Source organism: Myotis myotis, unplaced genomic scaffold (assembly GCF_014108235.1).
Source record: "Myotis myotis isolate mMyoMyo1 unplaced genomic scaffold, mMyoMyo1.p scaffold_m19_p_8, whole genome shotgun sequence".
NCBI classification, from domain to species: Eukaryota; Metazoa; Chordata; class Mammalia; order Chiroptera; family Vespertilionidae; genus Myotis; species Myotis myotis.
In genome coordinates, this window is record NW_023416390.1 from 36,680,906 (window position 1) to 36,705,291 (window position 24,386).

At 50.6% G+C, this 24,386-nt stretch overlaps 2 protein-coding genes across 7 annotated transcripts in view; one reads left to right on the forward strand and one right to left on the reverse strand.

The window, feature by feature from the left end:
* The window catches only part of PASK (PAS domain containing serine/threonine kinase), a 34,112-nt gene extending 26,998 nt beyond the window's left edge, over positions 1–7,114 (reverse strand). Inside the window, exons 1-4 of one of the 2 annotated variants that reach the window (XM_036319663.1) lie at positions 6,333–6,425; positions 5,782–5,865; positions 2,961–3,188; positions 370–602 (exon numbers count right to left, since the gene is read on the reverse strand). In XM_036319663.1, coding sequence (XP_036175556.1) covers positions 370–602; positions 2,961–3,156 — 429 coding nt within the window. In that variant the 5' untranslated portion in view covers positions 3,157–3,188; positions 5,782–5,865; positions 6,333–6,425. Of the gene's footprint in view, positions 1–369; positions 603–2,960; positions 3,189–5,781; positions 5,866–6,332 lie in introns of both variants that reach the window. The other variant, XM_036319662.1, reaches the window with a different exon arrangement.
* An 85-nt stretch (positions 7,115–7,199) lies between these two features.
* Positions 7,200–24,223, forward strand: PPP1R7 (protein phosphatase 1 regulatory subunit 7). 5 transcript variants are annotated; one of them, XM_036319667.1, is made up of 11 exons: positions 7,269–7,338; positions 10,178–10,239; positions 10,616–10,744; positions 14,435–14,487; positions 15,170–15,235; positions 15,744–15,874; positions 16,204–16,366; positions 17,681–17,797; positions 18,653–18,757; positions 21,610–21,696; positions 23,203–24,223. In XM_036319667.1, the coding sequence occupies exons 2-11, from the start codon at positions 10,230–10,232 to the stop codon at positions 23,410–23,412; spliced, it is 1,071 nt and encodes a 356-aa protein (XP_036175560.1). In that variant the 5' UTR covers positions 7,269–7,338; positions 10,178–10,229; the 3' UTR covers positions 23,413–24,223. The 5 variants fall into 5 exon arrangements, with proteins under 5 accessions (XP_036175558.1, XP_036175559.1, XP_036175557.1 ...); XM_036319665.1 differs by lacking the exon at positions 10,178–10,239 and having other exon boundaries at positions 7,200–7,338; XM_036319666.1 differs by lacking the exon at positions 10,178–10,239 and having other exon boundaries at positions 7,200–7,338; positions 23,236–24,223.
* The last annotated feature ends 163 nt before the right edge of the window (positions 24,224–24,386 follow it).

The following is a 24,386-nucleotide window of genomic DNA, read 5'->3' on the forward strand; positions in this document are numbered from 1 at the left end:
CAAGATGGGCATATCATCAAGACCAGGAGGCAGTGATGGGACATGCGCCACACTTCCAACAGTTTCAGTTCTTTGTGTATAAAAATGTGCATTCATGCCAACATATTTAGCTCAAATATTGAACAGTGTTATTTCAGTTCAGCCAACGCTTCAGCAAGCACAAGTAAATAACAGGTCTCATCCTCTCCGAGTCAATGTGCTTGATGGAGTCACATTTAGGTCTCCGAATTCATCTCTCTGTTGTTACTATAGAAGTAAAACCAAACATTTTTCTAGTTGCCCTTAAACGCACAAATACTTCTAATTGAGATTACAGGTTGAAGGCACAGACCCCAAATCCATGGCTGCATCACAAAGCACAGCAAATACCTCTGAAGTCTTGGCATCCACCGTGAAGATGGCCTTGTTGGGGTTGCCCGCAGGAGCCGGGAGCAGGGGCGTGGAGCACCCGGAGGACAAGCCGCGCAGCAATGAGCAGCAGGACATGCTGCCCAGGAACCCGGCTGGGTCCGCCTGCTCGGCCATGGCTGGGCACTGCACTTTCCCTGTGCAGATGTTTTGGGCAGCCAATGACGAGAGACAATAGGAGGACCATCTGTCTTCTGGAAAGAAAAGAAAAGGAAGCTTTAGAGTCCCTGGCTGCCAGGAGCTTGCTTCTGAAACACACAAAACCCACAGCCCTCACCCCCAACCCCTGCAAAATGACTAACCTATAGAGTTGATTTACATGCTAACAGTCCCGAGTCCAAGGGCTCCATAGTCAGCAGAGCTGTGTCCCTCAGAGCTCAACATTTCTGTGCAAATAACACTCTGAGGTCCCTACCCACCAGCCAGCCAAGGGGCACTCTCCCATGTACATCATTACAGAACCCATTGCTGCCCTATCACTTGTTCCCAGAAGTTCACTAATCCAAGTACTATCTGCTGTCTCCACTCCCCGCCCTCCATTCTGCTGAACTGGTCACTCCTCACCTCCAAAAAGTCTGCTCTTGGCAATACCTCCAGTGGCTCCCCCCAGCTGCTCCCACATCCTACAGTGCCTGCCCTCAGTACAGCACCCTGCCCCTCCCCTTCCCAGCCTCTCACCACTGCCATGGCTCAGCCTCAGAACCTCTGCTCCCCTCCTGGCTCCGGCAGCTGCCCCATCTCAGTATTGTCAGTCCCTCCCTCTAGGGCAGTGGTTCTCAACCTTGGCTGCACATTAGAATCACCTGGGAATCTTTTTAAAATCCTGATTTCTGCCCTAACCGGTTTGGCTCAGTGGATAGAGCATCGGACTGCGGGCTCAAGGGTCCCAGGTTCGACTCCGGTCAAGGGCATGTACCTTAGTTGCAGGCACATCCCCAGTGGGGAGTGTGCAGGAGGCAGCTGATCAATGTTTCTCTCTCATCGATATTTCTAACTCTCTATCCCTCTCCCTTCCTCTCTGTAAAAAATCAATAAAATATATTTTAAAAAAAATAAAATAAAATCCTGATTTCTGGGCCTCATCCTCCGGAAATTCTGTTTCTTTGTTACTAATGTTGTGGCCCCACCCTATAACAAAGAAACAGAATTTCTGGAGGATGAGGCCCAGAAATCAGGATTTTAAAAAGATTCCCAGGTGATTCTATTGTGCAGCCAAGGTTGAGAACCACTGTTCTAGGGCAGTGGTCGGCAAACTCATTAGTCAACAGAGCCAAATATCAACAGTACGACGATTGAAATTTCTCTTGAGAGCCAAATTTTTTAAACTTAAACTATATAGGTAGGTACATTGTTATTAACTTAATTAGGGTACTCCTAAGGCTTAGGAAGAGCCACACTCAAGGGGCCAAAGAGCCGCATGTGGCTCGCGAGCCACAGTTTGCTGACCACGGCTCTAGAGGATCGAAAACCAAACAAGAGTCACCCTCCGCCCTAACTGGTTTCGCTCAGTGGATAGAGCATCGGCCTGTGGACTGAAGGGTCCCAGGTTCGATTCCAGTCAAGGGCATGTACCTTGGTTGCGGGCACATCCCCAGTAGGGAGTGTGCAGGAGGCAGCTAAATTGATGTTTCTCTCTTATCAATGTTTCTAACTCTTTATCCCCCTCTCCCTTTCTCTCTGTAAAAAATCAATAAAATATATATTTTTTAAAAAAGAGTCACCCTCCTATCCCCTCTGGGTCCTTCACTGAGGAGCCTCCATCTTCTCAGTGGCCTCATCAGATCAGGAGCCCAAGGTCAGCTCCACTACCTCGCACCTTGGAACAGACACTGTGGCGCCAGCTCTGCCTCTGCTCCCGAATGACCCATCCCTGGGCCAGCGCACTTGGCTGACGCCCAGTCCTGAGGGATGGTTGCTTCATGACCCCCAGCCCCCCTCTGTCAAACTGTTCTTTCCTCAAAACCGGACCCATCCTCTCTCCCTTGCAGCCCATCTCTGGCTCCCTGCCATCTCTCCACTGTCCTAACATCCCTGTGTTCCAGGCTCACCCAGGTTCTAGGGTGGACCCTGCTATCTCCTGAAGCAGCACCCCTGCCCCCATCCCCTACAGAAGACAAGCCCCTCAAAGGCAGAGCAACCCTTTCTTCCTTGCTGTGCCTGGGCTTTGGCACCCCCACCCACCACAGCTGTGAAGCTGGCTGTCCCCACCTGGTCTGCTCTGCCTGGGTCGAGGAGAGCCTGAGCCTGCAGTGCAGTCAGTAGGTACTGGCTGAGCTAAACTAGCATATCTGTGTCTCACCTGCAATGCAGCCCAGCCCAGGACAGTGTTCCCCACACTCTGAAATAAGAGATGATATTTTGCTTTAATTTAATCCTGAAATGTAGAGAATTTCAACCGCTGCCTGAAAAGGAGAGTTTCCTAAGAATCTCATGAACAGACACACCAGGAAAGACGTGTGGCATAGTTGGCCAGTGCACAGAGCACCTAAACCTACACCTGTCTCTGCAAGAACAGAGACGAGATGCCCACATGACCACAAGGAGGTAGTCACCGGAGAGTGCCATCCTGCTCTGGCAGAGTTTCGAGAGCCCATTCCTTCTGTTCAGGTGTCTGTGGGCCGAAGACACAGACTTGCTGAGCTGGGGGGAGGTCTGCACAGCAGGACCCTCAGAGGGTGCCAACGAGGATGGGTTCCCACACAGACACCTCCAGTCCTTTTCCAAGGCGGGTGAGCCTCTGTCCTCCATTGAGAGATGGTAGGCTGTGGAACAGCCGTCAACTAGAAAACAAGGAGACCCTAATCAACATCTGCAATGCAAGAAGGTGAAGACAGTTTAACCAAGTAATTCTTCCCAAGGCTGCGTTAAGCTCAGCCCCAAAAGGCTCACACACCCAACTGCCCTCTGGGTCAGAATCTACATGAGGATAGTTGAACCAAAGTCCTGCTAAAAGGAGCTCTTCAGTGGCATACACAGGAAGAGATGGGAAAGAAGAAAAAGAGGAAAATGGACCAGAGTGGGAGAGGGCCGAGGGGAAGACTGGGCTGCAGGTCACAGAACTGAAACTGCTCTCAGATCAAGAGGAATGTTATCAATGCCATGAATCAGATGGGTCCAACCAATTACACCCGGAATCACCCATGGAGCTTCTACAAACATAGCAATGTAAGGCCAAGGCTGAGTCTAGAGATGCACCACAGCCGAGATTTATGTTTTGAACTTTTTATTTTTAGTTATTTGTGGATTTTCATGTAGATATAAGAAAAAAAATACAGAAAAATTCTACATGGCCTTCACTGGGTTTCCTCGGATGGTTACATCTTATGTAACCACAGAAAAACCGCAGAGGCCTGGACCAGGGGCTTGAGAAGTGAGGAGTCATAGGGCCCAGGCGACACGCCCACCCCAAGCCTGCATCATCCAAACTTCAGGCAGAGGTTTCCTCTGTGGGTCCAGCAACAAGCTGGCAGGGTGAGGAAGGACACAATGGCATAGGGTTTCAAATTTGGGTGGCGGGTTTAAATGGTTCACTTTACTGTTATGATTCACAACTGATACTGCATTTATCCTTTTGTATGAGGCAACTGTACGTACTAAAAATTCAGAGACGTTTTATATACACATATACATCCAGCATGGGATCCTGAAAAGCAACAGCTGAATGAGTAGGAAGCTAGAAAGAAATTAAATAAGAAACCCTCAGAATGTATTGCTTTTGTTCAAATAGCAATATTTAATGTCTCTAATAATTTCTATAAGTAATTATGACATGATCCTAGTTTTCTACTTCTTCAACCAATCTACAGACAAAACACAGAAGACTTGATTACAGCTTCAGACTTAGATTGTAAATGTTACAAAACTTTACTTTGTAAAAGTAACAAGGGAGATTGAGGGGAAGGAAATGTGAAGCCTCCATAAGGGCAAGAAATTTTGTCTTTCATGAAAAGAAATAATTAGTCTTAAACTGATAAACCAGCAGATGTGGGAAAGACAAATCCTTTTCCCTTTGTGCTTCCTGCACTGCCTGTGGTCCTTCGTAGGCCAGCCTGGCACTGCACGGCATATCCCAACCCCAGGGACTAGGGCCTCTGGCCTCTGAGCACAGAGCTTGACTTCACACCACTGTAGATCACTTCCTTTTCTCAGGGTTAATTTTGAGTCAAACAGCAACCAGAACTGTGTGCAAGTCCAGGCCTAGGTATTTAGAATAGTTTTATTTTTAAGCAATGGCAGTTTGGTATTGGGGTCGTGGAGTGGGAACCAGAGTGAAGGGGGATTATCATGGGAAGCTGAACACAGAGAGGACTTCATGATGCCTTAGAACAGTGGTCGGCAAACCGCGGCTCGCGAGCCACATGCGGCTCTTTGGCCCCTTGAGGGTGGCTCTTCCACAAAATACCGGCTCTTCCACAAGATACCGACTTCTGCGCATGGGCCACGAAGTTTCAATCGCACTGTATGTGCGTGCCCGCACGTGGTATTTTGTGGAAGAGCCACACTCAAGGGGCCAAAGAGCCGCATGTGGCTCGTCAGCTGCGGTTTGCCGACCACAGCCTTAGAATAATCCTATTCCTGTTGCCAGTTTTGATTCCAGAAGGTGTGAGTGACCCTGCTCAGACCAAACAGAAACAAGGAGAGCACTGCAGGGATCTTTTGGAAAGCACTCCTTCCTCTTATGGGTGAACTTCTGGAAGCAACCATCTTTGTGCCACTAGAACACAAGCTATGAAGCAAATACCTCCAACTGCCCCCACCACTGCTGTACAACCAAGAGCAGAACCAGCCTCAGGATGAAGCCCACATGTAGACAGCAGAGCAGAAGATGGCAAGAACGTCTCTGTGCACCACCAATGAACCCATCCTAAAATCTACCTTCCTCTGGACTGCAGGTTTGGGGGCCAATGACTTTATCGGCCATCAGAGCCATTTTGAGACTGTGTCTTAAAGACTGTGTCTTTTTCTTGCATCAAGCATCCTAAACAATACCCAGGACAAAGGCTGCTGTAACAGAGGGTGTAAGCAAGGGGTTCCTCCAGGAGGCACTGCAGAGGGTATAAGCCTTCCAGGCAGAACCACCACAGGTCAAAGATGTCCACAGCCCTTGGGAAGGAGTAGCAGGGCATAACTCCCAGGGCCCCTTAGGCCTGCCCAAGCAGTCTGGATTTCATCCCTAAGATTCACTTTAATGGCCTCTATGCTCGGGAGCAACAAGACCAGATTTCATGAAGATCACTCCAAGGGCAAGGGTTGGGGGAGATGGGGAGAGAAAGGTTACAGTAATCCAGGCAAGAAATTATGAAGTCTGAAATGAAAGCAATGGCAGAAAGATGGCGAGGGGAACCCTTAAGAAAAAACTCGACATAAAACTACCATCGATTTTCTGGGTGATGAAGTGAGGGAATGAAAGGCATCAAGACCACATCACGAGTTTTCAACGCAGGCCACTGCCATTCTCTGGAAAAGAAACACTGGTGAAGGTAAAATGAAGGAGAAAGCCGGGCGTGCTTGGGACATCCAAGTGAAGATGTCGGGAAGCCGTGGTCTGTACCCACAGCTCACGCATTCATCCCACTATTACTGAAAAGCTCCTACGTGCCTGGCACTGTCCGCAGCTGAGCCAGACACGGCCTCCGTTCTAGAGCTCACCTTCCCGGAGGCAGGCAATGATCTTGGATAAAGCGCACAGTTAACTCCAGGGGAGGACTGAGCGCGGGAAGGGCTGGGCAGAGGCGGAGACACGGAGGACCAGGGAGGCCCGGGCCCGGACAAACGGCCGCAGGACGGCGGGCCACCCCCTGGGCCGGAGCCGCACGGAGGGGAGCCGGCAGCGGCGGGGACATAGCACTCAGGTTGGCTCATCCCAGGGCCGAGCCGGGGCCCCACGGAGCCCAGGCCACCTCTCCAGGGCGCAGGTATCTCACCTGGATCCGACGAACGACACCCGACCGAGTACCCCGCCACGAGGAAACCGTTCTTCCCCTCCAGTCCTGCCGGCCAATCGTAGAGCAACTCACGCCGATTGACAGGTCCCATAAGCCAACCACTGACTCCTGTGGACGGGAGCTACCGAGCCTGAGTGGGGAAGCCCGCGCTAACGGTAGCTAAGGACGCACCAGGCTCCTACGGCGCCTGAGAGGCGCCAGCGCCTCCTCCAACCCGGTCCCGCAGTCGCCGGTTCCTTCTTTCTCGGAATTAAGAAGGATGAGCAGCGCGGAGCACGCCTCTCGGCTGCCTCGTCCTGGAGGCGGGGGCTGCGGGGACGACTCCTTCACGGGCCAAGCGCGCCTGCGGGGCCGAGGACCGAGAGACTGCAGCGCCTGCCTGTGTTGGGTCGGCGTCCCGGGTCTCGACGGGCTCTCAGAACATGCGGCGCAGTCGCCCCCGGCACGAGCGCGGGTGCCCCGCGCTGAGCCCGCCCTGAGCTGAGCGTTAACTGGAGGAGGCCCCTTTACACAGGCTAAGTCTGCGCGGCGACGCCGGGACAAATTCAGCCCATTGTGCAGGCGCGGTTGATGAGGCTTGAAAGTCCGCACTTTGCAGCCCCACGCAGAGACCCGCTACGCGCCAGCTCAGATTTTTCTCTCCGCTCGCCTGCAGCTACGGTTCTGTGCGTGCACTTCGCCAGTCCCTGCCCTCTTCCCCGCTCCTCGCCTAGACACCTACGGGCGTTCTTAAATTACTTGTCCGGGGGAGGTCAGGCGGCCGTCCTCAGGGATGAACTACAACTCCCATGAGGTACTGGGGCCGCGCAGGCGCGTTGAGGTTCAGCCCTCCCTGCGCTGGGATTCCATTGGCTGGGAAAACTCCGAGCTTGGAGTCCTGATTGGCTGAGGGGCCTGAGGCGACAAATTCCGGAAAGGGGAAGAGCAGCCAACATGGCGGCGGAGCACGGCGGGGGCCAGCAACTGTCGCAGGAGATGATGGAGGGTGAGCAGCCCGGCGGTGCGGCGACCGAAGGGCCCAGAGGGTGGGGGGTGGCGACCCGCACTGGTCTTCCCCGAGAGACACAGGGCGTCCCGCCTCCGGCCGCGGCCCAGCCCTGCTGCGCGACCCCTGACAACTGCTGGCCCGCTCGGAGGGGCGGGGGTGGCCGAGAAGGCGCGGCAGCCCCGGAGGTGCTGGACCCCGGGCATAGGGGACAACGGCGGCGCGAGCCGGGCCTATGAGTGCGAGCTGACGGCGCGGTGGTTTCGCAGCCCGAGCGCCCACCAGCTGATTGGAGCCTCGCACTGAACCTCTGGCCTGACCCACGGGGTCGGTCCCCTTGCAACTAATCGGGAAACGGGCAGGGCGCCGTGGGACCTGCCCCGAGTTGGTTCATTCGTGTTCGTGGCGGCGGCGGAGCAGGGTCCTCTCCAAAGCGAATGGGTTGTGGGGAAGTGTGACAAGCAGCCGAGAGATTGTTACAGAACACCGGTACCTGTTTACAAAGTTATCACAGTTAAGCAAAGACTAAATTCAACTCTTCCACTTAGTTAAAAATATGATGTGCATATCTATGCATGTAGTTATATGCTAACTGGAGAGTCAGTTGTTCTTGAGTGCTTATGTGCTGGTTTCATGGAGGATACAGTGCTTGTGCCTGGCAGTGCAGGTTTCCTCCTATCTGTCCCGTATGTAAATGCTAGGGAAGAAGGGGGCGGGGGCAGGGGCGGTGAAGGAAGAGCTGGCATGTTCGGGGTTGATGGCTGCCCAATCAAAGCCAGCTCCAAGTTGAACGTTAACGGCTCAGCCAGGTTGGAGGAAAGATCGAAGGTCATTTCTGGCCAAGGAAACCACATAGTCAAAGGCAAAGGGTGTGAAAGAATGTGGCCTGTTTGGAGGAGAGTTTGACCAAGGGTGACATTCATTTCGGTTGAGGGTAGAGAGTGCCATTGAGGATAGCAAGAGAAAGTCATGGATGAGGTGGGGAGAGTTCAGGCTCTAAAATTTCCAAATTCACCCTAGCCGGTTTCTCAGTGGTTAGAGCATCCACTCTCGGACTGAAGGGTCTCAGGTTCAATTCTGGTCAAGGGCACGTGCCTCCGTTGCAGGTTCGATCCCTGGCCCTGGTGGGGACACCTGCAGGAGGCAACCCATGGATGTGTCTCTCACATTGATTTTTTTTTTCTCTCTCTCTCTCTGTCTTTACCCCTTCCTTCCACTCTCTAAAAATCAATGGGAAAAGAAATATCCTCAGGTGAGGATTAACAAAAAAATAAAAATCTCCAAATTTTCGAACCTCTTCTATTCATGCTGTGCTGCCAATACCTTGAGCCAGCCCATTGCCCCAGTCCCCGAAAGTCACCTCAGATGCTGATCCTGTCCCATACCGCTGCAGTCCTCAGAATAGAGTCCCAGGTTTCACATTGGCTGCCCCTCATTAGCTAAGCCCCTCCCACCCAGGGCTGAGCCGCACCAGATCTTGGCCCAGTAGAACTTGCTCTCCTTTAGCCGAGGCCACAGAGTGCTTGTGCCTGGCAATGCAGGTTTCCTCAGTATCTGAAAGTGAAATGTTCCTATGAAACCTTTCAAAGCCAAAATGGAATAAAGTGAAGAAGCAGTTATCTTAGGGCACATCTTGCTAATGGATGCACAGAATCAAGATGAAGCCTAGACACTCACAGATACAGTTCAAAGCTATGGCATCTTGATGCTGAGATGTCGGGTATAGTCCCTGGGGAAGGAGCTTGATGGTGCCACGCTGGCTGGTTGGAGTTCAAACTGCCTCTATTAAAGCTCATTGCAAAACAAAACGATGCTATTTTTGCTTTTCACATTTTTCATGAAAGAGAAAATTCTCTTTACAGTTATCTCATTAGTGAAAAAACTAATATAGTTCTTTCTTAAAGATGACGTGGCATAAAGTGAACTTTTGGGAAGCAGGGAATACCTGTAATTAATTTATTAAATGTTTACTGCTTTTATTTATTAAAAGCTAACTGCTTCTGTGCCTTCTCTAATTTAATTCTGATCAACTCTAAGATATAGTTACTATACTAGCTCCCTTCTGCAGATTTGAAGGCTGCGGCTTGGAAAAGGAAATAACTTACTAAGCTGTGCTTCTAGGGTCAAGATGTAGACTCGGGAAGAGCCATTGGCATTCTAGGAGTTTTTGGAGTCAAAGATCAGACTTGGATTTTAGACTCAGATCAGATTCTCTGACAATGGAGAATAGATTAGACAGGGTCAGATAAATCACAGAAAGACCAGTTAGGAGGCCCAGCATGAGCCCAGGCCACAAGTAATGAGTAGCTGAGCCAAAGCAGTTGCCAAGGGCAGGGAAGAGGAACAGATGTGGAGGTTTTGGAGGTGGATTTCATAGGGATATGTTTTGTCCAGCAGTCCTTTCCTAGACGCTTCCTTACTAGGCCCAGTGGAGATACAAAAATGGAAAAGCACTTCCTTCCCTCTGTAGATAAGCTGGACTCAGGAACACACAATCTTTCAGTGTGGTTGATAATTCCAAGTAAGTTCTAAGTGCATTGGGGCTTCTAGACAAACTTCCAAAGAGGTCATGAAGAAAGTTAGGAGAAAGGAACATTATTTTACAATTTTGCCAATGAATTTTTACCAATCTGCCACATTTCATCATTGCCTTATTATTAATTGAAAAAATATTTACTTGCCAGCTCTTCAAAGCTTTGAGCTGGCTGGCCTCACTATGTCCTGAGGGTTAGCATCTGTGACGTTTACGGGGGGCAGTTAGCACTATTGGCTGTCTTCTCCTTTTTCATTAGAGGCCCCTGCCCACAGTCTGATTTGAGTTAGTCTTGATTTCTTTCAGAACGTGGGCCTGTGAACTGGGCTGGTTTTCTTGACCAAATGGATAGTGGAGCATGGATGAAGGTATGTGGTGGAAGGGTCACAATGGTCCCCTCTACACGGATATCCAGGCTTCACTGCATTTTAGCACTAGTACTTTTAATCGCAACATCCCAGGGCATTCAGAACACCTGGCGACTCTTCATGAGCTCCTTGAGGAATAGTATGATACTCACCTTCATGTCCATGTGGCCTCCCTGCCCCTTTCCCAACCCCAGGTCTCCCTGACACTGTACAGATGGTACCTGGGACATGGAAGACACTCAAATGTTCATTGAACTGAATTCAACAAATGTTTTTAAATGGCGTTTTTTACTTGCAACTGGATGTCTGTCTGTTATATGTACTTCAAAGAGAACATGATGTGGATGGGAATTCTCATTGATCTGTGTGTGTTCAGTTGACAGGCGGGTCGAGTTTGAAGAATCGGGCGATGAAGAAGGGAAGAAGCAGAGCAGCCGTATAGTGGCAGACCTCAGCGAGCACAGCCTGAAGGATGGAGAGGAACGGGGGGAAGAAGAACCAGCAGGTACCCTGCCCAGTTAAGAACCTTGGTCACTAAAGGGGTGCAGGCAGTGTTGCACACAGTCTATCTCCCCCTTCCCAAGGTGGCAGCGTGTGTCATTCTGGGGAGGACCACTGTACTGTGTTGGTCTGCTGGTGGGAGCAGGGCCCGTCTGAGGCGCACTCCCCTAACCAGCTGACTGCTGGCACTTGCAGGCACAGTGCAACTTTTCTAATTCCACTGAAGGCAAATAATAATAATGATATTGGTCCTAGTGCGTCATTTGGGACAGAATCAGAAAATTGTTTTATTAACCATATGTTCAGGATGAGATTTACAGTAAACATTATGGCTGACTACTATGCTTTGATGTCCTACCATAGTAATACAAACTGCTTTCAGAATAGCACTTTATTTTTTTAAATATATATCTTTATTGATTTCAGAGAGGAAGGGAGAGGGAAAGAGAGATAGAATCATCAATGATGAGGGAGAATCATTGATTGGCTGCCTCCTGCACATCCCCTACTGGGGATCAAGCCTGCAACCCAGGCATGTGCCCCTGACTGGAATCAAACCCTGGGACCCTTCAGTCCGCAGGCTGCTGCTCTGTCCACTGAGCCAAACCAGTTAGAGCCAGAATAGCACTTCTAATGTCTTAAAGAAGTCATTTCTTGAGTACTTCTTCACCATTTTTATAGGCCTGAGGATGGACTTCTTCACTGCCCAGGTGTTAGGGAAATCCTTTTACGTGGAAAACGTACCAGTGGCCTCCTGTTGTTTTAGTGAATAACAAGAACAGCAAAATGAATTTGGAGACAAGAGAAGTAAGTCCTTAGCCCACGATGGTAGCTTTTCACACTCCCCAGCCATGATCTTAGCCCAGGGGTGGGCAAACTTTTTGACTCGAGGGCCACAATGGTTTCTTAAACTGGACCGGAGGGCCGGAACAAAAGCATGGATGGAGTGTTTGTGTGAACTAATATAAATTCAAAGTAAACATCATTACATAAAAGGGTATGGTCTTTTTTTTTCAATAGTTTTATTCATTTCAAACCGGCCCACAGGCCGTAGTTTGCCCACGGCTGTCTTAGCCCATTTGTTTGTTGCTTAGAAAATCAACTTTCATTGAAAAGAATGAGAGTAGAAACCATATAAACAGAAAAAAAGCTGTCCAAGATATATTATTAGGTGAAAACAAATTTCCAAAAAGTATGCATGTTAAGATCTTGTTTTTATTTAGAAACTATTAATATGTGGTTTTACCTGCTCCAGAGAAAATGCCTCAAGCTGTTGTTGAAGGTGTCACTGAACAGCAGGTTGGTGAAGGTCTTGTACCTTCTTCATTTTCTAGGTTTATATACAGTTGTGGATGTTCAAGGTAGTAATCGTACATTTTACCTTTCTAGTAATAAAAACAACAAATTTATAAAAACCAAACAAATTTTTAAAATAACATTGTGCTCTCTGTGCCGGTGAAGATGACTGGTAACTATGGCAACCTAATTTTAAGGCAAAGAAGATTACCACAAAAGCACCAGTCACATTTCAGAACTGCAGTCGATATTCTGGAGATGATGTGGGTGGGATAAGTACATGGGAGTGATGGTGAAAGCTTTCATTGATGTCTGTCTGAGGTCTAGAAAGCCAAGCAGGTGGGAGCATCACCTGTCGTCACGTATGAACACCTGCTGCTTGTGCTGGACTGGAGAGTTGATGGAGCTCTGTCATGGGCATCCTCTCCCAGGCTCACTACGGTGAGCCTAAGGGCGCATGGCTCCAAAGTGGAACAGCTGGATTTGAGCCGGGTTACCTAAACCCAGCATTCTTTCCTCCAAACTACTAACTGGTTAGAAGTTCTCTGGGAATACACATTTTTGTAAGTCCTTAGAGAAAGTAGGACTTGCTCTTACCTATATTTAAATCTGAAGTTCAAATAAAACAAATTCAAACGTGTCAACTGTTCCCTTTTACTTATTTTCCCTAAGAAATCACAAAATATGGTCAGTGCAGAATATATACAGAAAGATGTTCTAGTCTAGTAACTTTGTTTTAAAGGATAAGCTGACCTTTTGGGGGCCCATCCTGTGCTGGATGGATTACAGACAGAACCCCTTTAAGCCATGTAACCACATGTCCTTGAGGAGCCCAGGACAGCCCCAATATCCATCTGGTGGCCCAGCATAATTGTCTGTGGTGCCCCTTTTATCCTAAAGCATCCTGGTTTGGACATTGAGTGACCTGAGTTTCTGGCCTTCATTGCATAGCCTCTCTCACTGCAGCATCCTGGGTCCTAATGGTGAATTTAGGCTGTCTTGGGGGCTGGGGGGGCGTGGGGGGGTGGACAGATAGCTTGGTTATATCTCTTGGTTTTGCTCAGCTTCTTTTATTTAATTCTTAGGTTGGTGATATCTCATAAAGTTTTGGATACACTGTAGAAGACATTTTTTTAAATCTAGCCACTATTGATCATTATGGAAAAGGTATAGTGAAAAGACTAGGAAGTGATTTCAGCCAGTGTGGGGCCAGTACTTCCTGATTAAGCTGGTCCTGTGTCAAGTGCGCCCCTCTGAGGCCTCCTGTGCAGGGGCCAGGCTGACCTCAGGAGATTGGGAGCTGCAAGCGAGCTGCACTGCAGAACCAAACACAGTTTTGTTGAATGGAAGGGGCAGCAATGGGAGCCAGGCAAGAGTGTAACAACCAGTTTACAGGAAATAGATGAGATGGCAGCCACACGCTCCAATCCAACCCAGAGAAGCTCCGTAAGACAGGCAGCCTGGCTGCTTCAGCAAAGCATTGGGGGAGCAAAAAGGGACTTTAGGGACTTCAGAGAAAAGCCATTCAGCCTCAATATATGACCTTCATATCCTAATTCAAGCAGAACTCACTCAGTGGGAGAAGAAATCATAAGATAGTTGGTGAAATCAAGAAATTACTGTTACTCTTTTTAAGAATTTAACCCTTTTAAACATAATGCCTAGATAGGATCAGATGAAATTAAGATGGGGAGGTGGGGTCTGCTAAATTTGAGACTGTGAACTCTGCAGCAAGAGTGGTTCTTGCAGCCTTCCTCAGCCATCGGATGTCCCAGGAGGCCCAGCCTACAGGGTGGAGGTCCTCTGCTGGTTCAGCTTCCAGCCTCCCAGTCAAGTGTATTTAAATTATTCAACAGGGCTGATCTGTCTGCTGAGCCATGCTTCATTCTCTTGTGCTCTTTGCAGAGAGAAGTGTTTGTAGATGCTGGGCCACTTTCCAAAGCAATAAAAGGCACATCCTAGAACATCTGATATACCCAACATGGTCTATAGTCCAATGGCCTGATATATTGCCATAGACGGGGGGGGGGGGAGGGGGGGGGTCCTGCTGCCAGTTACACAGCTCTGGTTGTCACCAGAAGTGGGAGGTTGGTGGCCAGCCTCAGACCACATTTCCTTTCTCTGAATGCTCTGCAGTACAGATGGAAGTGTGGAAACCTTTGCTGATAGCTGAATTCAGGAAACTCAGAATGCTGGAAAGGTGACCATGGCTGGAGTAGGGTGTTACTTAGACCTTTGTGCCATCCAGATCCTCCAGATCACCTGTTGGTGTCACCTCTGCATTGGAGTCCACTCTGCCCCAGGAGGCCTGCGTGCCAGCTCTTCACCGAGGCTGGCTGCTGCCTCCTGCCACGTGGACTCTGAGTGGGCTCTTTTTTCCTCTCTCTCACTTTTTCAGGACAAGAGCTGCCTGTGGATATGGAAACCATTACCCTGGACAGAGATGCAGAGGTAATGCCGCCTGCTCGACCCAGCCTCAGGGGGCGTGGTGACGGACCACTCTGACCGTCAGGTTATCTTTTATGAAGGTGTCAGATTAGTAAGTGATCCCCTAGAGGAGGTCGTCTAAGCCTCCCTTGGGTGGGTCAGATTCCTTGGGTTCTTATTGTTTTTAATAGCACTGATTTGAATTCCATTTCTGTTTGCCACGTTGTGGCAAATGAAACTCCTTTGAATCGTCAATCAATAGATCCAGTGATTACATTATAAATATGGGGTGCTAACATCCACATCTGAAAAGCAGTCATAATCCAAGGCCTGCAGAAGCACCTGTTGTATAATAACCAACCATGGAGCCTCTGGCAGTGCCCTGGCTGGGTGTACCTTCTTGCACCTGGTTTTGCGCTAGGGGGTGAGAGGAAGATGTTATATCCGCTCATTTGGAGGGTTAGTTTTACATAAAACTATGATAAATCGTAGCTAAACCCATGAGCATCTTGAAGTTCACCTCTATGTCCCTGTCACCTATCTGCTGCAGACTCCTGTGTGGCACTGGCTCACCTGTTCTCCCTACCCTCGTGTCCACCCCCCTATCAGGCCCCTTTTTAACTCCTGTTCTAGGAAGTAAGGCTCCTAGGAAGTGGGGCTCTGGGCACTTTTCCTGCAGCTAAGTTCAATGTCTTCTCTGTTTCAGGACATTGACCTGAATCACTACCGCATTGGAAAAATTGAAGGATTTGAGATTCTGAAGAAAGTAAAGGTGAGAGGGGGTCTGTCCTTTCATGTGAGGTGATTTTGTAATAGTCCAGAGCTTGCCCCACCCACAGAATATAGGTAAATCCATAACTGAGACTCAGCTCTGGGGCAGGCACAGTCCAGCAGGACGTGCCGCCTACATCAGGAACCACATTGAGCATATTTGACTTGAACATGGCAGTTTTGAGGAGTAGTGCAGGCGGCTCAGACCCACTGCTGCTTGCAGAGCCTCAGTTCAGGGCTTGCCTGCAGCTGAGCCCACATCAGACTGTACAGTCCTGAACTCACCTGAGTCCAAGGGTTCACTCTGCCAGGAAACAATATACACCCCAAACTGACCAAAGCTTCCCTTACTGAGTAGGTCTGCATGGTGCAGGGCCTGTCTGCAGCCTTCCTGTGGGTGTCTTCCATCTTCCTCATGCCAGCCCCTTTCTAGAAAACACATCCTTCCCCCTAAGGCTTTCCCATGACCTCCCTGCTAGTTGTCAAGTATCCTTTTTCCAACCCTCCAGACTCTCTGCCTCCGTCAAAATCTAATTAAGTGCATTGAGAACCTGGAGGAGCTGCACAGCCTCCGAGAACTGGACCTGTATGACAACCAGATCAAGAAGATAGAGAATCTGGACACACTAACAGAGCTGGAGTGAGTCCCAAGTCCCAGGGATGGCCAGGGGCTGACCAGTGTCTCCAGAACCAGTCTGCCCTGGAGAGGCCACCTCTGCCATTGGGTCCTGGCTCCATCAGTGGCATCAGCTTGCCCAGTCCCAGCCTGCAAATCAGCCTTTGGGTAGAGGCTGCTGGTTGGTCCTGTCAGTAGGGGATGATATGGTGTCTGCCCTCGGTGCAGTCCTATGAGCGGGCACTGGGGGCTCTGGAGGCTGTTCCCCAGGTGGGATGCCGCCCTTGAGACAGTTATATTCTGAGTTCTGTGTGGCCTGTACTCTTCAAAAATAATTGTTTTGCTCATTCCAGGATTCTAGATATTTCTTTTAATCTACTGAGAAACATTGAAGGGGTTGACAAGTTGACAAAACTGAAAAAGCTCTTCTTGGTCAACAATAAAATCAATAAAATTGAGAACTTGAGCAACTTACGTCAACTGGAGATGCTGGAGCTGGGATCCAACCGCATCCGGGTAGGTGTGGGCATGGCCTGGGGGTACAGGATGTATATTTTCCATAGGGTGTGATTCCCCCCCCCCAGAAACGAAAGTTAATTTTTAAGAAAAAATACTAGGGTCAGTATTAATAAGAGTATGTGCCCAGAAAAAAAAGCAACCATGTTTGTTACATAGGTTGCTTGGTGTAAAACAAAACAAAACAAAAAGAATATGTGCCCAAATGGAGTGGCCTAGCCTGCTGCATGTAGGTTTCACTTGCTGTCCATCCCCGTCTGAGCTAAACTCTTAGCAAACCATCCCAGTTACCAGTACATTCTGCCTGAGGTGAACTGATCGGCCTCAAACACTTCGGTTGTGTTTCTGGCAATCCTGCCTGACATGAGCATATCCCGAGCAGAGGGGCTGACAGCAACCTGACCTTCACCAGGGCCACAGGAAGCCTGTGCTTCCCACTGGCCTTGCTGAGCAGCTGAGCTCAGGTATCTTTGAGCATTTCTTCCCCTCCATCCCTGGTGAAAGTAGCCCTCCGTATGGCTTTTGGAAGCTTACAGCTGACAGTTGTCGGTCCGGCTTGGCCCTTGAGAGTTGGGCAGGACACAAACCAAAGAGGTGGCTGTAGTGAGGACAGACACTGTTGGTGGTAATGTGGCAGCAGAGCCATACGTTTAAAACTAGAGAGCAGTCACATCAGTATTTTATTAAGTGTCTCTGTGGCACGTTCCAGGAGAGGTGGCTTGTCACAAATTACCGCAGGCAGTAGCTGTTAAGGGTGCCCTCTCCTGAATCTCCATCCTCATAGACCCCCCAGCCAAGTCCTGCTGCAATGGGCAGACGAGCTGCACCTCGTGCACTTGCTGCGGTCACCACCGTGCTAGCCTGCCCTGACTGAGCAGAGGAGGGAGACAGATCTGGTCACTGCACCTTCATTAAACCCTGCTGTGTGCAGATGCGCAGAGCTCAGCACCTGGCAGGGCGGACGAGAAAAGAGGGTGGGAACGAGGAAGAGGGGCACAGCCGGATCCTGCGTGGGGGCTCACTTCTGGGGAGACTGAGGCTGGTGGGATGCATTGTAACAAACCCCACATAGACTAACAGAACAATGTCAGCTCAGAACTGGGAGGAGTTGCGAAATCTGGTGCATGGAGGTGAGGAGTGAGCCTGAGAGACAGGCCTCAGACCCTCCGCCTTTCCTCAGTTTTTTCATTCTGTACTTTGAAGTAAGATTTTACTAGAAAGTTTCCAGATTGAGACTTGCCTGACACCCCAAGACCAAGTCCAGAGAGCGCTGTCCCCTCCCCTGGGAAAACTGTTGCTCTGTCCGTTTTACAGGCCATTGAAAATATCGACACGTTAACCAATTTGGACAGTTTGTTTTTGGGGAAAAACAAGATCACTAAACTTCAAAACCTGGATGCACTCTCCAACCTGACAGTCCTCAGTATACAGGTATCAAACCAGCTTGCCCCACCTCTACCCCCTGTCCTGAACCAGCAGGGCCTGCATGGCCTCCCAGCCAGCCAGAGCTGCTACTTGGCACAGTTTTCTCTCCCACTATGTCCATGATCAGCACTGCATCACGAGCAGTTGAAGCATTAGATCTCATATGTGCACATGCTCCTGTGAACATATGCGTGTTAGACTAACACTTCATCTTTTATGGGTCACGTTCCTTTTCTTGGTAAAAGTCCCTGGTGGTTTTTAGGCAAAGGGGCGCCTTCAGAAGGATAAGTTTGTTCCAAATGTTCCTAGCATATTTGGCTCAATGGTGGGCAAGGGTCCTACTCTGCGTTTGGGAGTCAGCACCTGAATATTGCTAGGCTCACGTGACCTTTTCTGTTAAAAGCCAATGAGTGGAATCAGACCAGGGAGGTGGGATGTGGTGGGTGTTCTGGTGACAGGGACTGGGTATGGGAGAGCCTCATAGTTTAATTTGAGTTACAACATATCCTGAAAGTAAAGAGAAAGAGAGAGAGAGAGAGAGAGAGAGAGAGAGAGAAAGAATGAATTTAAAATATTCAGTGATCTTAACATTTGAACTACTAATCTGATTTTTAGACCCTCCCTGAGTACATCTAAAAACAAATTCTTTGCATAAAAACCTTCAACCTTCACGCATGAATTGTAGCCCAGAACAACAGACTGGAGATGCTGATCTTTCTCTCTTCATAACCCGATGCTGGCCTGTTTTAAGTGGAATGCCCAATTGTCCAAATTCTCCAACAAGAGAAACCTCCTTTCCTAAAAGCTGTCTTACCTCACACCCTACACATGATTCTGATGGCTGTCGGCTCTCCCTTCCAGAGCAACAGGCTGACCAAGATGGAGGGTCTGCAGAGCCTGGTAAACCTGAGGGAGCTGTACCTCAGCCACAACGGCATCGAAGTGATAGAAGGCCTGGAGAACAACGTAAGACGTCCTCTTGTCCATCTGGGTGGGTGGGCATGGGGCTTGAGTGGCAGGCAGCTGGCCAACAGCACACTTCGGCCTCCGGGGCTGGTCTTCAGTAGATGCTGCCTCTGGAGGTTTCTCATAGAGAAGCTTCCAGTCCTGCAGACAGAGTGACCCCTCTCACCAGGAAATGCAGGAAAGTCCCCTGAGTGAGCCCTAAACCAGTGTTCCCACCACGGCCAGTGTCTGATCAGCACAGGCAGTGAGGGCCTCACAGAGACCGTATTCACTGCACAGCCTCCAGCAGCACTGTAGGCATTTGCTAGGGGGTAAAATCCAAACCCTACCTGCTCGTGTACTCCCCTCCCCCGTACTGCGGAGGCCAGCAGGAATCAGCAGCTGTTCTTCTCCTGCCCTCTCCTGACCACTGCACTTCCTAGCCTATAGGGACAGCTCATCTCAGCTGCCCAGGATGGGTGCCTCTCCCAGTCATTCCTGCACATTCCTTCTCCTCCTCACCATCCCTGGTAAGGACAGGCCTGTCCACACTCTCCCACAACCCCACCCCTGGCCTGCTCCTGCTCAGCCCAGCACAGGAGCTGCGTAAAGGCAGGTGAATAAGTGTGGGGGGCAGATTCCCCTGGAGCTCCTGCAGAAACCTGGCCCGCCTAGGCTGCCTGCAGACTAACTGCTTTTCTCAGAGCAGCGTTCAAGCAAATAATGTACTTTGCTCATTCAGTTTTACGGGGTTGCTTTCGTTTTCTTCATTATCAGCAGTGTCACCTGACTGTTCACTTGCTACGGCAAACACCATTTTAGTCAGGAAAGGCTCCTTTGACCGTTGCCTCAGCCCCTGGACCTGGTTACCATGAGTAATGTTGGGGGGGGAAACCATGAGGTGAATTTCATGTCACCAACATCCACATAAAATTTGGGGAGAGTTAGAATTTGCTTGTGGAAGTTTAGTTACCTTCCTCTGTACATTGAAGCATAGTTCTGAGAGGTGAGACTGTGGATGGAGGCCATGGGACCGGAGCTGGGCAGGCTGTGGTCATGGAGGCCCAGGCTGAGGAGCCCCCGCCTATGGGTGAGTCAAGAGGTTAGGACTCCCTAGGCCTCTGAAACAGAACAGAAACAAAGCAGTTGTGGCTCTAAAGGTAGTTACCTGATTGTACATTGGTCCTGATCAAGAGTTTTTTTCCTCAGGATTGGTAATCAGCTAGAGGTCAAATATTCGTCTATACTTCTAAGTTTTATCTCCCCACTTACCTGGCATTTATTTTTGTGGTGGGAGGTAAGGCAGTAAATGAAAGGGCAAATCCCCTGTCTCAGCACCACAAACAATCCTGCTCCCAGCACCTTGGTGCTCCTCTGCTCTGCTATTCCCTCCATGCGCTGCGTCTTCCTGCTGGTCTGGCCTTAGCTCTCACACCTGTCCCTCTGCTGGAAGTCGGAGCCTCTGGTGCCTGCTCTTCCCACTTTCCTTTTGTTTTGCAGGATGGGGAGAGAGTCTTACTGGTTTGCTCTCAAAACATTGTCCAGCTCCCCAGAAAAACATGAGGTGTTGAGTGCCTAACTGATTCCCTGTCCTCAGAGTTTCAGGGCCGGTTCTGGTAGACAGGACCCCGCTCTGCTGCTGAGCCTATGAGCTCAGACTGCGCAGAGATTAGATCTGCCATGTGTCAGGCTACTTTAGCTCTGCTGGTTTCTGCACCTGCACTGAGAATTGCAAAACATGGGCATGGCTGGAGAGACCCACCCTCAGGAACATGGACCCGGCCTGTCCCTGCCGTGTGCCTACCGTGCACTCAAGGGCTGCCCACAGGCCCCCTCCAGTCCCTGCTCTGAAGCCCCCTGGGTGCTACAGGCACTCGCCAGGCTAAGGACACATGACGAGTCCAGCATGAGCACCCCAGCTCCTGCTGTCACTGCTCCACCCCAGGTGGGACATGGGGTGTGGGAAGGTGGGGCTGGGCCCATAAGGAGTCAGACACCAAGGCCAGAGTGCTTCTGAATCAGCAGAGCTGCTGTCTGTGTGCTTTAGGGACAGGCAGGGGGTCATTTTATTTTACTGGGACATTCTTGAACTTGCCCTTAAACTTGGGAGGGCTTGGTGTCAGTGTCCCAAGGTACCGAAGAGAATGGGAGAAGGCACCCGGTCAGAAATGGAGGGATGAGGCAGAGGAACACACACTTTCAGAGCTCTGGGCACTGTCCTCTGCGGGGCTGGGCTCCAGACTCCTCCCATCGCCTCTCTTCCATCGGCTGCAATCCAGGCCAGCCAGCCCCTCCCTTAGTGCCCAGGCTTCCCCTGCCCTGCTCCTGGTGGCCTTTCCCTGGACAGGACAGCCTACTGCAGGACAATGGGCTTGACTTTCCCCTCCGCCACCTCCACCTGCGCCTGGGCAGTTTCTTACCTCGGACTAGCCCAGGCTCCTCCTTCCTGAATGAAAAAATGCTATTCTAAGTATTAGTGTCAGAGGGGTCCTTGAGATAAGCACTAAATCTCATGCCCCATACAGCCCCAGGGGCCAGGCCTCCCTTTGCTTTTCGACAGGGGCTACCCTGCCCTTCCCAGGACTGTCGTCTCACTGGGTCCTTGTGGATGGGCATCTGGGAGCTCCGGGCTCAGGTCTAACAGGACCAGTTTGATATCCCAGTGATACTGAGAGCTGGGTGATGGGGTTGTGTGGATGCTGTGTAGTGGGCAGGGGTGGGGAGGACCTGCAAGCAATGGGCAGGGGTCATCATCCTGTCAGCATGCCTCTGTTCTGTGAGGGCAGCTGGCCCACAGCTCTGAGCTATGTTCATGGCCATGCAATCACCATGAACTGAGGTATACCCAAGACAAACTTTACTTCCTTATTTAGAACAAACTCACGATGCTGGACATTGCGGCAAACAGAATTAAAAAGATTGAAAATATCAGCCATCTAACAGAGCTGCTGGAATTCTGGGTAAGTTGAGTACCCTCTAGGGTGGGTGAGTGAAGTGGTCAGTGAGTGTGGGGCCTGCAGCCCTGGGCCTAGCATTCAGGATGATGGGGCTCACGGGTGATGAGGTGCGAGCTGAGATGGGCGTGCACAGAGAGGTTGAAGGCTGGTGGCATCATTGTATTGGCCTGTGGCATCAGCATCACCAGGAACTTGTTAAAGATGCGGCTCTCTGGCCCCATCTATACCCGACCAGCGGACTGGGTGATTGCGTTGCACATGGAAGGGGGACCTGAGGATTGCCATGTGACCAGAGGGCCCTGTAGCACAGAGGAAATGGGTGTGTGTCCTCTCTGGTCACCCTGGAATCTGCCTCGAGCTGTCTCATGGCTGCAGGTGTGGCTTAGGGAGTCTGTCGCCGTCAGTTGGAAGAGTAAACGTATGTCAGGCATCTGGACACCACTCTAAACAGGTTGCAAATGATGGTGAAGTTGTCCTCAGTGTCAGGATCCTATGCGTGTTCCAGGCATGTGTACCACTGGTCCCCAAGCTCATGCCCTATGGGGTCACTGCCCATATACTCTCTGTGATTCTGTGAAGTGAGTGTTGTCCTCGGTGCAGTCACTCTAATCCAAGATGCGTGTGGAGTCTAAAGCATGATTCTTCCTCCTCTGACTATGCTGCGGACCCTGCTGGTATCTGGTGGCTTTCCTTTTCTCTCCTTAAAAGGATATCCAAATGTCCCTAGACCACAGGTGGCCCACGGTGAAAAGTGTCTCACCCCTTATTATAGCATTGGGCCTGGAGTAGCACCAGAGTGTGTCAGGGATGCCCAACCAGACCATGGTGGTAGGTGTGCTGGGCTGAGTGCACAGGGAACATGAGCCCCAAGGCCCCTATGCTGCACCCTGAGGGAAGGTGTGGCTGCTGGAGGGCTGGGTGCATTGCACTGAGGGGATTTGGCTCTGGAGGGACCAGGGAACCACACAGAGAAACCAAACAACCAGAGACAAGACCTGCACCACAAAAGGGGTGGGTGCTGGCAGGTTTGGGGCATAGCTGACACTTAAGTAGAGTTTCTGAAGATGGGGTTCTGCTGCATGCCTTGCCAAGGGACAGCACATGGGACCTGGGCTGCTGAGACTGGGAGGCAGGCAGGCTCACAACTGCTGGAGGTTGGCTAGCACCTGGCCCCGGAACACAGGAATGCTGTTCCTCAGACCACCAGACAGACAGTAAGCACAGACAGAGCTGCTGTGGTGTCCAGACGGCTTTCCCGTCCGACTGACGATCACGGCAGCCTGAGAGGCAGGCAGCGTTGCCCATTTCACAGCTGAGCAGTCAGGTGGAGGGCGCCTGCATGACAGTGAGAATGTGCTTATACGACTCTGTCCGATGAGGTGATGTCCTGACATTAAACACAGCCGTACAGAGCTGCCATTTGAACAGTGGGCAGAAGCAAACAGGCAAGTCACAGAGGAGGAAGTAACAGTTACTTGTAAATACATATACATTTTCTGTCTCATTAAGTCTGTGTGTGCGTGTCTGTGTGTGTCCTCCCAGATGAATGACAATCTCCTCGAGAGCTGGAGCGACCTGGACGAGCTGAAGGGAGCCAAGAACCTGGAGACAGTATACTTGGAGGGGAACCCCCTGCAGAAGGACCCACAGTACCGACGGAAGGTGATGTTGGCACTGCCTAGCGTGCGGCAGATCGACGCCACCTTCGTCAGGTTCTGACCCTCCTCGCCCTCACTTGCTCTTTCTCTCCAAAAGAACTTCCTGGCCACGGTTTTTTAATCCACCCGTTGCTCCTGAAATCATCACTATCAACGGTCACAACCCAATGGCAATAAAAAGGCACTGAGTGATCACTGCCGTGTGTACTGCCAGTCACACTCTGGGAGGCATTGCTGTTCCATGCACCACACGGTGTCCCATTGCTCTGTGTCCTCTCTGAGGGAGGTCACTCAAGCATCCGTGTGCTGCTGGGTGGGCATTCAGGGGTCGTCCCAGTGGCCTGAAGCCTATCAGCCCAGAGCTTCTAGTCTTTTAGACCAGTGATGCCAGTGTTTTAAAATGATATTTTAAAACAAAACTGCGTAAAGGATGGCTCAGCCCTCTGTGCTGTGACCCTCAGCTCTCTTAAAGAGCAATGTCGTGTGCAGGCCCCGATCCTCCTGTTCCCCCTGCCCCTGCGGCCCTCTGAGGTCATGTTGCCACTGACAGATGGTAAACCCACCTGAGGCTCCTCAAAGACTTTCTGCAAAGAGCTCGCCTCTGACCACCTGCAACATTGTCTCCCACTCTGACCCCATCATCGTGTTGATTCGTGTTTTATAAAATTTACCTCAACAGCCCCAGGGGTCTGATTCATCCTTGGGGTCTCAGATTTCTCCTCTGCAGAATGAGGACCCACACACAGTCACCACAGGTCCCTCCGCTCCCCACTTCAGAGATGCCCTGTCCAGTATGGGAGCCACGTGCTGCTACTCATGGCTGATTCGGTTCACAGTTAACTTCGTTTAAATAAAGTGGAATTAAAAATTCAGTTTCTTGGTTGTGCTCGGCACATCCCAAGTGCTCAGTAGCCACAGCTCTCCAGGGCAGCCCTCCTGGCCAGCACTGCCCTAGGTGCTGTGACACCGCTGTGCGCAGGCGGCCCTGGGAGCCGGGAGCGTATTGGTGCCTTCGGGGCAGCAGAGATCCATGGC